The sequence below is a fragment of the Macaca fascicularis genome, chromosome 13 (assembly GCF_037993035.2).
Source record: "Macaca fascicularis isolate 582-1 chromosome 13, T2T-MFA8v1.1".
In the NCBI taxonomy this organism is placed as follows: Eukaryota; Metazoa; Chordata; class Mammalia; order Primates; family Cercopithecidae; genus Macaca; species Macaca fascicularis.
The window spans coordinates 42,636,809-42,651,717 of NC_088387.1; the positions used below are offsets into that span (position 1 = coordinate 42,636,809).

The window sequence follows — 14,909 nt, forward strand, 5'->3', positions numbered from 1 at the left end:
TTAGATTAATAAAATATTCAGGCATACTTACTTTGTAATCCTATCTTCATATACTGTTAAATTCTGAAGTACTGATATCAGGACTTTAATGAATTAATTTTGTGGGAACACCATTCATTCCATTACAACAACAGCATCAATAATACCATTACCCATGATTTAATAAAACAATGCAATCAAAGGCATATATCGTCAGTGTGAATTAAAACAACAATAACAATATCTATTTATAAGTTATGAATAAATTGACTTAGATTCAAAGACACTGTGGAGATGAAAGTGACTCCATCTTGGGTGCTAATCTGCCATACTGACTTTTGATTAGCCCCGGTCCTGGGAATGCTTCCTAATTCCTACATTATTTACCGTCCTTAGGGTAAGAACATATACTTACTAGAAATCTTGCCATTAGATAAAAACAATCTTGAGGTCTTTGCACAAATTATAGGCTATAGTGAACACAGAATTCTTGTCTGTTTGGAAGGGTCGCCTCTAACTGTCTCTATAGAGCATGTGCACTCTTTCCCTGTGGTACATAAGCCCTGGGGCCAGGGAGTAACAGGGTGGAGATCTCCCTGTCCTGTGGCCACCAAGACCATGCTTCTGTTTGTATGTTCCCCAGTAAATCACCCTGTACTGACTAACTGGACTTTTCCGCCTCATTCTTTAGTTTCTTGGCTCCTTTTGTGTTTGGTGTTTGCTTTGCATATGTGGTCATTTATGAAACACCTGGGGAGTCAGTCAAGAGGGGTCCAAGAACCAAATTATGGGCAAAAGGCAGGAAGCATGTGTGGAGGAAATCCTGGAGGCCCCCCCTCATCGATGTGGGGTGGTGTTGCCTACTTTCTAGATGCCTGTGGACCATCATGTGAGTACAGGGATGCCCTGAAAATGCTGGAGGGTCTAGAATGCTCATTAGTAGAGAGTCTTACAGCTCGCTGGGGTAAGAAGGTCCACCAGGTGGCTGCGACAGAGGGTTGGCCACTGTTACGGATTGTGGGAATGGCCACAGAAGTGTAGTTAGCAGCTGAGGTGAAGGTACGAAGACTAGAGGAAAAATTACAGTTAGAAAAGGATATGAGGACCTCCACGTCCATGTTTGCATCTAGTCTGGCAGATAAGCTCAAAACTCAGGATACTCACCTGGCACCCTTAGCCTGCTGCTTTGTATAGTTACGTGGGAAAGAGCTGTGTTGGCCAAAAGTGCAAGCTTTTCTTCCTAAATTGGACTGGAATATTAAGACTTATTGTCTTTAGAAACCAATAAGTGAGTGAGATGAAGACATATCTCAGGAGGAGGATAATTATCCTTCCCTTTTGAGAGCAAGACCTCTCATGCAATGGAAAACAGAAGCCCAACGCCTGCAGCCAGGCAGTAATGGACAGCCTTTTGAGGAAAACTTCAATGTCCAAAATTACACCTTGGCAGAATTATTGAACATAGTGAAACTTTCAAACAGCAGCCAATAGAAAACTGAGCCACATAGATGATGCAGCTAAGAAACCCTAGTGTGGATGGCATCTTCTTAGCAGAAAGTGAAGCTGATATAATGAGTACTGTAACCACTCAATCCCCTTTGAGACGACGTTGCATAGTGCCGGAACTGTTGAGAGAAAGCATAGTCTCATAGATCAGATTATCCTGGCTGTGACAGAGGCTTGGCCAAATGTAGGGGAATTTCTGGGTCAAACTCTGGCATGGTGAACTCTGGAGGAAACAAGGACAAATTCAAAGGCGTTGGGCATGCTCAGACCATCTATGATCAGCAATTTGCAGGACCAGATAAGGCTGTGCTTACTATGGGCAAAAGAAATATATAATAATAATAAGTTGTTGCAAGCTGCCCCATCCCCACCACCCCTGGAACTGGTATGATTTTTTCCTATGCCTCTTAATCCCTCTTGTGGGACAAGATATATATTACATGAGGAAGCTGTAGCTAATCTTGGAGAAAATGAAAAGGAAAGAGATAAGGTCTGTCTGGTTACTAAGAAAAAAAAGGTTTTGGGGGGGGTGTGTGGGGAGGGGGTGGAGAAGGAGAAGCCAAGTCTGCCAGACTAAAAAAGGGAGGAATGAATGGCCTAGTTAGGATTACCAGGAAGCAGATATGGTATGATCTGATCTCAGCTGGAGAAGACAAAAAATAGATCAGAAACACAACACTGTATTAGGGAGCCTTTGGAAAAACCTGGCACCTGATCAACATGTTAGACTACTTCCTAGTGCCCCACCATAATAGGGAGAAGAAGAGGAAACTTCACATAAAAGAACCCCAATCTCTCTGCATTCCAGGGGCGACTTCCCCCCAGCCTAGAGACTGTTGCCTCTACCTGCCAGCAATAGGGCGCAAACAGAGGCCCCACGTGGATCTCACAATCTATTGAAGTTCAAAAAACAAGCAGAAAGGTTTAGCTTTAGTGGACACAGGTGAAAAATGCACCATAATCCATGGAGACCCAAAGAGACATCCTGGTAAGTGAGCAGCTGTGGACGGTTAAGGGGGGCGAACAATCTGAGTGAAACGAGCTCCTTTCCTTCTTTGTATTGGGCAGAGTACCCCCACTTATTATATGGTTTTATCTCATTTATTCCAGAAAACATCTTCAGTCCACTTAGAATGCACTTTACAAATGTCTGTGAGAGAATTGACCCATGAGTTTGGGTGATAAAAGCTATTTTAAGAGGGTAAGCAAAATCGGAACTGGTACACCTTCCTCCTCCACTGTGTTTATTAATGTGAAACAATACTATCTTCCTGGTGAGATAAAAGAAATGACAGACACCGTGCAGGAGATGGCCAGAGTTAATGTTATATGGCCATTCCAGAGTCCTTTCTAGAGTCCCGTACGGCCAGTAAGCAAACTTGATGGCACCTGGATCATGAGAGTAGACTACCAGGAACTAAATAAGGTGGTTCCAGAGATACACATCACTATGCCTAACATAATCTAAGTGATAGAGCAAATAATACCAAAATAGCACTTTGCGCCCTGACTCACAGGACCCACCTGTTGTTAAACAGTTTCACTGTAACAATGATATTATGCCAACTTCTGAGGACTCGCTATTGCTACAACAGCACCTCCATGCATTGTGCACTCTTCTGCAGTCCAGAGGACGGGCCATCAACTCACAAACGGTATTGGTTGGGTAAGACATGCCTTATCCCATGCACAGTCATTGATAAAACACAGTTTGCCATGCCAAAAGCAGTTAAACAGTTACAGAGTTCCCTAGGTCTTTTGGAATATTGGCAGGCCTTCATTCCCCTTTTAGCGCAATGTTTTCATGCTCTATAATGACTAGTGAAGAAGGGATCTAGTTGTTGCTGGGATAGAGAACAAGAAGACGCATTTGAGAAGGCTAAAATATTAGTGACTCAGGCATAAGCCTCAAGTCCCCTCTTCCTAAGGTGCCAATGTCTTTGCATGCGAACATAAGGCCTGAGGGCATCAGTTGGATAGAAGAGTTGTGTCCCAGGCCTGTATCAGCTATTCTCCAAGCCTCACTTTACAAAAGTGGCATGTACCCCTGCAACAACATAGTGCCTTCCCCATGAGTCTCTTGGGAATGAACTACATGCCATCTTAGAGCCAGCGCTATCTATGGGACCAGTGCTGCCCTTATTGAGGAACCCCCACAGGAGATGTCTCCAATAATGCACAAAGGCACAGCCCTCATTCTTGAAAATGCTTGGTGCTCCAATAAACAAGAGCTAACCCTTGTATATGGATCACAGTTGCTGTACAACTATGGGCAGATACTGTCTGGTTTGAGATAGGAATGCAGCAAAGCAGTCAGTGGGAAGAACTCTGAGGTGCATGGTTGGTTTGTACCCATCAGCCACTGTCTATAGTTCTCTGTACAGATAATTGGGCAGTATTTAAAGGTCTTACAATTGGCTTGCCCAATGGGCCCAAGATGGCTTATAGGGAGCCATCTTATAGGGAGCCTCTCTTATAGGGAGCTGCTATGTGGAAAGACATTTGGGAAAGGCTGCAAGAACTCACTGCAAGCTTAATTGTGTATCATGTTTCAACAACAGTCATATTCACCTCCTGGAAACATGGAAGCTGATACTCTAGCAAAAATTAGAACACTAGCTCCCTTGCAATTATCTGAACTAGCTGATTTGTCCATAAACACAGTGAGCATCACATCGCAGGAGAGTGCTGACAAATGGCAAAGGGAACAAGATTCAAGATTGCTCTCTACTCTGCAGATTTAGTGGTGACAGTAACAAGCTGCCCCTGCCATATCCCACAAACACATGGACAGAAACAAGGTGAATATATATACACACACACACACACACATAGGACAGCTGCTCCTGTAAGAACCTGACAGATAGACTATGTCAGACCCCTGTCAGGCATCTTGGAAAAAAAGCATGCACTAACATGTGTTGATACTGCCAAGAGATTGTCGCAGGCCATCCCTAGAAAAATGGCAAACCAAACAACCATCATTAAGGGCTTGGAAAAATTCAGCGTCGTGTATGGATACCCTCCATGCATTGATAACAACGGAGACATGCATTTCACTGGATGTGATGTCCAAGATTGGGCACATGAAAAAGATATAGACTGCAGATTTCACATGCCATATAATCCCCACGTAGCAGGGTTGATTAAAATGGAAAATGACATTTTGAAGGCGCAGCAGCAAGCACTCTCACATTCCAATACCTTGCAATTTCCAGGGAGTTGATTCACTGGATGCATAAGAAAATGAAAACTAATAAGCAAAAAGTAAAATATTCAATGCCTTGGTTATTGTAATAAGTTATAGTTTAAATGAAAATAAAAGAGAGTGATGGGTTGGAACTTAAGGATGGAGCAAGTTTTGATGTGGACCTGTCTGAACTCACGCCACTAACCTCAAAGCTACCTGCACACAAAAGGGAAGATTATTCCAGGACAAAAGAAACTACCTCTGACCAGTGGTTACCAGAAAGGTAATCGACGTGGGAGAAGGAACAACCAGTAACTATTGAAACAAGAGGATACAGTGAGAAAGAATTGTTTCATGTTGCAGATCAACATCATTAGCTTTTTGAGAAAACTTAAATAATTGGATTCTGAGAGTAACTACTACAGGAGCAATATCTTTGGTTTCAAACACTTCAAAGTGAAATAGCAGGTTTGGGTTGATGCAGGACCCACAACTCACTATTGAACAATTGCAAACAGGGATAAATGATCCAGACACACAGGAGGTCATTCCCAAGGGAACTACCAGCCTGGTGGACAGGATGAAAGCCATTGAGAGATCTGTTTATCCTGAGGAAAGGAGCTGTCCAGCTCTCCCTATAAATGCCAAGTAAAGCACTTTAGATAAAGCAGCTGATATACTTTCACTTTAGATGAAGCAGCTGACATACTTTCTATGAAAGCCACATGGGCCTGGCTTTATGAAGATAGGGATATTCGCCACTGAGTATACCCATTACTTAGGTCAGGGTACATGATGTGGTTAAGGTGACTCCTTTTACATGGGAACGTCATGTGACTTTACTCCTGCAGAGTTAAATATCAGTTCAAGAAGTCTTATCAAATTTGCTGTCTGAGCAAATGGGTCTCACAGATGTTAATAAAAACACCAAGTTTATTAACAAGAGCATGGGGAAAGGCAGGAGGGAGAGTGAATGGACTCGTCTCAGAAAGGTGGAAAATTTTAAACAAATATTAAGAAACAAGGTGAATGAAGAAAACATTGATAAGATGAAACTGAAAGGAAAAAGAAACAGGAGACACATGGGACTCAGGCAGCAGGGCGGAAATCTTTAGATGATTTTTTTTTTTAAATGGAAAGAATAAAATGGAAATTAGTGGGATTAAAACAAAGGTCTTCATACAACACGATTGAAGGTTGAGTGGACCAAAGGGAGCCCCTCCTAGTCCCCCAACATTAAAGAGCCTAAGTCTCTGAACCGAAATCCTTTTTCCACAGAAAAATGTCAAATGGTCTGGGGATGGAGAAAAGAAGTTCCTGGGTCCTAGAATATAAAAATATAAAGGTTAATAGGATTAGAAAAGTTAAAATATATAAACAGGCTCTATGTAAAGTAGTTGTGTCTCCTTCAACTAAATGTTTTATGAAATGTCTCACTGGGGAATGTTTCCTCTACCTTGTAGTGTAAAACGAAAGGCATGTTACTCTCTGCTTTTTCTGCAATAGATGTCCTAATGGCTGCACGAGGCGGGGACTTGTGCCATTATGAAGGTTGAATGCCGTGTATATATTCTTAATAATTTAATATTAATATTATAGTATTATTTACTACTATATTATTATTTAATATTATGATAATTTTATAATATATAATAATAATATAATAAAATTCTTAATAATTCCAGCGATGTAACTTCAGTCCTACAGGACATGCGTGAACAAATAACTGCCTTTTCTTTCTGACTCTACCTTTTCTCCCAAAGGCTCTCCTTTTTTTTTTTTTTTTTTGGCTCCTGGAGAACGTGGTGGCAAAAGGCATTATTAATTCAGTTTCTTATACGTAGCATAGGTATCATTACCTGTTGTTCATAGTACTGCTGTAGCCTCTGCTTACATGTAGAAAGCAAATTGATGTAACGTGTTATCCACGCCATCAAAATGACTGCAGTGCCCCCCATACTACCCTATCCCAAGCTCAGGGACCATTGTGGAACATGTGGGTGTGTGAGATTATAACAGCCTGATTAGAGCTGTGGAGTATGGAGACAAAAGTGACTCCATCTTGGATGCTAATCTCCTATATTGACTTTTGCTTAACCCTAGTCCCAGGAATACCTCCTGATTCTTTATTTACTGTCTTTTTTTTTTTTTCTTTTTTTTGAGACAGGGTCTCACTCCTGTCACTCAGGCTGGAGTGCAGTGGCATGATCACAGCTTGCTGCAGCCTCTGCTTCCCTGGGTTCAAGTGATCCTCCTGCCTCAGCCTCCTCAGGAGCTGGGATGACAGGCGCACCTCATGTCACCACATCCGGCTAATTTTTGTATCTTTAGTAGAGACAGGGTTTCACCATATTGCCCAGGTTGGTCTCAAACTCCTGTCTAAAGCAATCCATTTGCCTTGGCTTCCCAAGCAAAAGGCTTACAGGTGTGAGCCACTGTGCCTGGCTTATTGACTGTCTTTGGTGCAAGAATATGCAGTCACTCTAAATCTTTCCTTTAGAGCAAAACAACCTTGATATTTTCATAACAAATTACAAATTATGACACATACAGCATTTTTCCTTGTTCTGGAAAGTTGCCTTTAATTGTCCCTAAAAAGCATGCAACCCCTTTCCCTATGGTGTATAAGCACTGGGCCTGGGAAGTTATGGTTCAGAGATCTGCCTGTCTTGCTGCCACCAAGACCACACTTCTGTCTGTAAGTTCTCTAATAAATCGCCTCTTACTGACAAACTGGATTTGTTTGCTTTGTTCTTTCTCTTCTCAACTCCTCCTTCATTTGCCAGTTGCTTCACATATATGATCCTTTCATGAAACAGATACAGTAGTTTGAAAGTAAAAAATCAGGAAAAGATATGTCATACAAACAGCAACCATAAGAACACTGGAATGTCTGCTCTAACGACAGGCATGTTAGACACTAAAGCAAAAAATGTTACTAGACATGTTAGACATTAAAGCAGAAAATGTTACTAAAGGGAAGGAGGAGCATTGTATAATGACAAAGTGGTTAGTCTTTCAGAAAGATGTAATAATTGTAGACACCTGTACCAATAAGAACAGAGTCCCAAAATGCATAAAGCAAAATCTGGGAGGAGTGAAGGGAGAAACAGGTGATTGAACAGTAGTAGTTCAAGTCTTCAATGCAGCACTTTTAGTAATCGGTAGAACACTTAGAAGATCAACAAGAAAGTAGAACACTTTAAATATATTCTAAATTCACTAAATCATACAAACATATATAGAATGAATGCTTCACCTAATGTCAGCAAAATACACATCCTTCTCGAGCACACCAGATATATTCTCTAGGAAAAACCATATGGTAGGAATAAGCAATTTAAAATAATATCAAGAAAACATTTTCCTTACAATAATATCAAAACAAATAACATTTTAAGAAAAAATTTTAAAAGAAGTGCAAATCTGGTACACTAGAAACTACTAAACATTGTTAAATGAAAGTAGAGAAGACCTAAATAAGTGAAAAGAGAGTTTGTGTTCATAGAACAGGTACTAAACATTAAGGTGAAAGTACTCTCTAAATTGACCTATAGACTTGTCTTAATTGCCATCAAAGTCCCAGCTTCCTCTTGCAGAAATTGTCAAGTTGACTAATATTCGTATAGAAATTCAGAACAGCCAAAACAATATTGGTCAAGATTAGAAAAAACGATTTTGATAAAGAACACAAGTTTTTACAGTTACAGTTTCAGATTTTAGAACTTATTACAAAGCTAAAGTGATATTGTGTAGAATTGTCATAATGACAAACATGAATTATCAGTGGTATAGAATGCAGATTTCAGAAATAAACTTTTAGCCTTATAGTTAGTTGTTTGTTGCCAACTGTATCATGGAAATTCAAGAGGGAAGAATATTCTTTAGCAAATGGTGCTGGAACAAGTGAATAGCTATACGCTGAGGAATGCATTTGGCTCTATTTCTTACACTGTATATAGAGATTGATTCAAAACGAAATGTAGATTCATATTTAAGAGATAAAATTATCAAACACTTGAAAGAAAACATTTAGTAACTCTGTAAATTTAAGCCAGGTCTCCTATAAATACCACATAATTGAATCTTGATTTTATTATTGTGGTGGTTGTTTTAACAGAACAACCTGAGATTTTGGATTGGATTGTTTTATCAAATCACATGTAATGGTATTATTGATATGGATGGTGTTATGATCTGAATTGGGTCTTCACAAAATTAACGTGTTAATCTCTTTAGACTCCAAACTTCAGAATTTGGCTGTATCTGGAGATATAATCTTCAAGAAGGTAACTAAGTATGTCTGGATATTTTAACTATTTATTGATTGTTATGTATTCAATGAGAGCCATGTAACAACTGTTGCTGGATTCCACGTCCCTAGGTCATTCCACTATGCATTCAGCACTCTAGATCTGAAAGTTTTCCTTAAATTACCATTTTCGTTGTGGCTTCAATTTGCATATGGAGCAAAGATGCAACATCCTCAGACCATAACTATACAAATATCTCATGAATATCAAATACTCCAGCCATCTGTAGACCATCAACAATTGCTTGTGGAACTTGAACTGGGTTTATGTGAATACAAGCATACCTCATTTTATTGTGCTTGATAGATACTGTATCTTTGGTTTTTGTTTTAATGGAAGGTTTGTAACAACTCTGCATTGAACAAGTCTATCAGTGCTGTTTTCCAATATCACGTAGTCACCTCAAGTCTTTGGGTCACATTTTGGTAATTTTGCAGTGTTTAAAACTTTACTATTATTGTTACATTCGTTATGGTGATCTGTGATCAGTGATCTTTGATGTTACTATTATCACTATTTTGGGCTTCGATGAAACATCACGATTATGAACTTAATCAATAAATGTGTGTGTTCTGACTGCTTACTGGTCACTTCCCCAGCTCTCTCCCTTTTCTCTGGCCTCCCTATTCCCAGAGACACAATAATATTGAAATTAGGCCAATTAATAACTTTCCCATGGCCTCTAATTCTTCAAGTGAAAGGAAGAATTGCCCATCATTTGAGTTAAATTAAGAGCTAGAAATGATTGATCTTAGTGAGGAAGGCATGTCCAAAACTGAGATAGGCTAAAAATGAGGTCTCTTGTCCCAAACAGCCAAGTTGTGAACAAAAAGGAAAAGTTCTTGAAGAAAGTTAAAAGTGTTATTCCAGTGAACGCACAAATAATTTTTAAAAGCACATCCTTATTGCTGACTTGGAGAAAGTCAGCAACATTCTATGAAGGCTGAGAGAGTTGAGGAAACTGCCTAAGAAAAGTCTGAAGCTAGCAGAGACTGATTCATGAAGTTGCAGGACAGAAGCTGTCTCCATAACATCAAAGCTCAAGGAAAAGCAGCAAGTGTTGATGGAGAAGCTTTAGCAAGTTATCCAGAAGATCTAGCTAAGATAATAAACATAGTGACACTGAAGCCTGGATGAGAGCATCTGTTTATAGCATAGTTTATGGAATATTTTAATTCTACTTGTTGAGACCTCTGTATCAGAAAAAAGGTTTTTTTAAAAATATTATTGCACCTTGATGATGCACCTTGTCGCTTAGGAACACAGATCTATGCAAGAAGATTTATGATTTTTTCATGCCTGCTTCTAACACAAAATCTGTTTTGCAGCCTAGGGATCAAAAAGTAATTTCACTTTTCAATTTTTATTATTTAACAAATACATGTCACAAGGCTATAGTTGCCATACATAGTGATTCCTCCAATGGATCTGGGCAAAGTAAATTGAAAACCATCTGGAAAGAATACACTATTCTAGATGCTATTAAGAACGTTTTTGATTTAAGGGAGGAGGTCAATATATCATTATTGACAGAAGTTTGGAAGAAGCTGATTCCAACCTTCATGAATAACTTTGAAAGGATCAAGATTTCTGTGAAGGAAGTAACTGTGAATGTAGTGGAAATATCAAGAGAACTAAAATTAGAAATGCAGCATGAAGAGGTGACTGAATCATTGCAATCTTATGATAAAACTTGAAAGGATGAGGAGCAGCTTCTTATGGATGAGCAGAGAAAGTGGTTTCCTGATATGGAATCTATTCCTGACAAAGGTACTGTGAACATTGTTAAAATGACAACACAGGGTTTAGAACAACATATAAATTTAGTTGATAAAGAAGTAGCAGGGTTTGGAGAGGCTGACTCCGATTTAAAAGAAGTTCTACTGTGGGAAAAATGATATCAAACAATATGACATGCTATAGAGAAATCATACATGAAAGGAAGAATCAAATCAATGTGGCCAAATTCATTGTAGTCTTATTTTAAGAAACTTCCACAGCCACTCTAACCTTCAGCAACCACTGCACTGCTCAGGCAGCAGCCATGAACATTGAGGCAAGACCATTCACCAGCAAAAGAATACTACTTGCGGAAGGCTCAGATGATTGTTAGTATTTTTTAGCAATAAAGTACTATTTCATTAAAGTATGTATATTTCTTTTTCAGACATAATGTTATGGTTCATATAATAGATTACAGTGTAGTGTAAAGAAAACATTTCTATGCATTGGGAAGCAAAAAAACAAACAACAACTACAACAAAAACAAAAAACCACCTGTGTAACTTGCTTTTCTGTGATATTACCCCTATTACAGTGGTCTGGAACTGAATGCAAAATATCTTTGAGATATGCCAGCATGTGAATTTTTGGTCAATCTCCATCTTGTTAGCCTTGTCATAAGCAAAGCCACATATGTCCATAAATACTGAATTCCAATATGCATGGTATGTGGATAGACTTTTTAAAAGTGGATAGGCCTGAGCAAGCTTTGTTGTAATCATTCTCATCTCAACCACCTAGGCATCAGTTGTGGAAATAGCAGACACAGTAAGACAGCACAATAGTGGAAACATGTTTATTTTTATTATTTAGGGTTCCAGAGACTGGGGTAGGTAAAAGTACTGAAGATTAACAAGGCAAACTCAGCAGAGAAGAGAGTGTCCAGGTTGAGTTGAATTGGAGAGATGGTCCGGTTTAATTTTTGACTCTGTAGTAATTGCTGGATCAGTTCTAGACATCTATTTTCCAGCAGCCTCTAGTTTTTGAACTTGCAGACAAAGGAGAACTTGTCTTCACAAGGTACGTCCTTCCATTTCCGGAATCCTATAAGTCAATGAGAAGAGTTAGAATTGGGAGACCAGAAAGAGTATGAGCCTCCTGGCTTTAGGACTCAGGACAAAAACCAAACACCCATTTCCTTAATGAGGAGTTCACCTTTCCTCTATCCCAGTTCCAGTTCCATTCCTAGAGCTAAGCAGGAGAGAACAGAAAGAGGTGGATGGATTCTCTGTCTCTCACCTGAGCTTGAGGTCAGGCTCACACAGTAGCCAGGATTAATACTGTTTGGGGCTCCAATGTCCCAGGATTTGTAAGAGAACAGGGACCCACTGCTCCAGTGCCAGCGGCGGTTCTAGATGGGGAAGGGCCAGAACAGAGGCAGTGATCACTCAAAAATTCGTGGAATCACTGGGCCTGTGTGCACACTCAGAAACATACTAAGACACAAGGGAAGAATAAACCTTGCTAAATATTGTTTCCTTTCCTTTGCTATTGCTCTAAACTTCTTCTTTCCTGAACTGTCCAACTCATTAACCACGTTTCACCAAGAAATAAGTGTTATGAATTTGACATAGAGACCCAAAGTAGCTCACTTAAAAAGTAGTTCCTGATTTTTTGTCTTTGTGGCCCAGGACCCTCATATCCAGCATAGCATTGGCTGACCATTAGTTGTTGATATATTATATTATGTAGTGTACTACTAGGTTCCCAAATGCCAGTAGTACAGCAGTAAATTCTTTACCACAAGTCTCCTTTTCTGTATAGTCAGCAATCTAGTCTCTCTTATGACGCTGACAGTAACAAAATAGGTAAGAAGTTGGTTCATATAGATGCTTTGTTGACTGTAAACAGAATAAGTTTATTTATCAATGACCAGGACACCTAGGAAATTCAGCTTTCCACTTATATCTCTAATCATCTACAGTGCACCTTGCTGCACAGGACATTATAGGATCTGTAAACAGCTTGAGTTCTGGAACGTGACAAAAGCTGCTACTTAGGAGACCAGAACGTGAACCTCCTTCTTACTTCTCAAACCTGATCATTAGGAGATAAAGAAGGCTGCAGCCTACCTTTTTGGGGTCATGGAGGCCAGTCCAGACATTGAAGTCATCAGTGCCACTCTCCTTAATCAGTGAGGCCACAAAGGCACCCTCTGCCTGGGTGAGCACAGACACCAGGTTGCCCGAATTCATGTTCTGGCAGTAGAGCTGTTGGGGAAGAAAATGGAGCACGCAGTGGAGGAGGAGGGTGTGAGGGATATACTGAGTCCTCCAAGAAGATGGGTCATAAAAAGGACAGCACAATAATGTCCCTGATGATGCTGTCACTGACCACGAGGTTCTTTGTGCTGGGAATGTGCTGAATAATGGGATAAAGTAGACTGGAAAATTTGGGGCTGATGATAGTACAGCGAGGGGTTCAGTCTCATCTCATTGCAGCCACTGAACACACTGGAGAGTGGCAGCTTCCCCTCCCTTCGTGAGCCTCCCTTCCCACACTGCTCTCCTCACTCACATCTGCATCAACCCAGGTCTCACGGTCTTCATTAAAATAGTAGCAGTAGGAGCCATAGGCATTGCTGCCTTCTGGGCAGCTGATCCGGGCCTGGGGCAAGTCTGTCTGGGCCTCTTGGCCTGAAAAAGAACAGACAATTAAAGGAGGCTCTTGGGGTAAGGAAAAGGCTTAAAGATGAGGTAGGAGCTTCTGGGGTTCCTTTATAGAAACAGAATAATCTAGTCTATTATGGAATGACTGCTCACTCTTGCTCCTGCATCCTACATCTTCTCTCTTTGGTTTATTTGATCGGGCAAAAAAAATCCCAGAATGAATTGGCTAAAGAAACATGTCTCCAGTTTCCCTTTTATGTCTGGAGCTCAGGCTCTTCTGCCTTGAAGAACTCAGGCTTCTGCTTTCTCAAGCCTGTCTTGGTTTCCCTGAACACAAGGCTCGCCTCAGTTCTACACCCCATTAGTGACTCTCTACACACAGACATCCCCAAATCCACCATCATGTATATAAATTTAATCAGATTAACTCATCCCAACTGCAGCAGTAGCTTATAAGGGGTCATTTTAAATTCTAGCTCAAACTCCTTAATGAGGTGTGGATGCATATAAATGTGAAGAGATCAGCAATAAAGATCACTAAACACCACAAAACAACCCTTAATGGTGACTCTACTTTTTTTTTTTTTTTCAAGTAGACCCATATGCCTGGGGATAGAGTGAAGGCTTCAGGGCTAGACAGAGTTGGTTGGTGGAAAAAAGATCTTACCTTGGCTCTGAGACAGGAACATCAGGCAGGAGATCAGCATGAAGTATGAGCCGGTCTGAGCCATGCTGAGCTGCAATGAATCTCTTGCTTAAGAGGCAAATCAACAATCTCTATAGGAGGACACGGAGACGGGGGTTCTGAGAGATGGAGAGCAAAGCACCTATTACCTTCCTTAAAACCTCCTCTCAGAATTTCTGAGACCAGGAAGGTCCTCTGAGACACCCATACCTTCAAAAGGTTCTCTTGAGAGTTTGAGGATTATAGACTCAGTAACCGAAAAACAGCTTTGGATCCCACTGAGGCTTCATTACGGCTAAAACCTCCTGGACAGAAACTCATGCTGTATCTTCCCCAAGATTTTAGATTTACAGTGCATGTTAGAGGTGCCCTCCTCCTGTAATGCCCACTTACCTGTTGGCTGAGTCTGAGTTGGCTTCTCAGGCCAGGTAGCTGTAGGAGCTTTATATCAGGATCTGAGATAAGAACCATGTCATTTAAGCAAAAGGGGTGAGGGCAAGGGGTGAGTTTTGGGGGCCTAGGGAGGGCATTGACAGTAAGAGCTTCTGGCACGAGTAGGAGCCTTTTCCTGGCACACCCTGGGAGTGGTCACAAATCAGGTCCCCTTCCGGCAAACAATTTGGCAAGCTGTCTAAGTTCAAGGTGGACTTGGCTGTTGCTCAGCAGAAAACAACTGAGGGTTCCCATGTCCCCTAACAACCCAGAGAGGAGCAGAGAAGAGTAGATTTCCTTCTACTCCCTGTAAATTTAGAGGCTCCCCTTTGGTGTCAGGCATGGCTAGGAGATGGGGAGGAATTAACTGATTCCAAATAATTTAGAACAATGTGCCTGTGGCATTAAGTGGT

The 14,909-nt window shown here is 40.5% G+C and overlaps 1 protein-coding gene across 1 annotated transcript; it reads right to left on the minus strand.

Moving 5' to 3' along the window:
• Window positions 1-11,552: 11,552 nt before the first annotated feature.
• On the minus strand, window positions 11,553-14,119 carry LOC102141707 (lithostathine-1-alpha). The gene is made up of 5 exons (XM_015433495.4): window positions 14,047-14,119; window positions 13,288-13,406; window positions 12,843-12,980; window positions 12,010-12,121; window positions 11,553-11,814 (listed from the first exon to the last, which is right to left on the minus strand). The coding sequence occupies exons 1-5, from the start codon at window positions 14,108-14,110 to the stop codon at window positions 11,747-11,749; spliced, it is 501 nt and encodes a 166-aa protein (XP_015288981.3). The 5' UTR covers window positions 14,111-14,119; the 3' UTR covers window positions 11,553-11,746.
• Window positions 14,120-14,909: the final 790 nt, after the last annotated feature.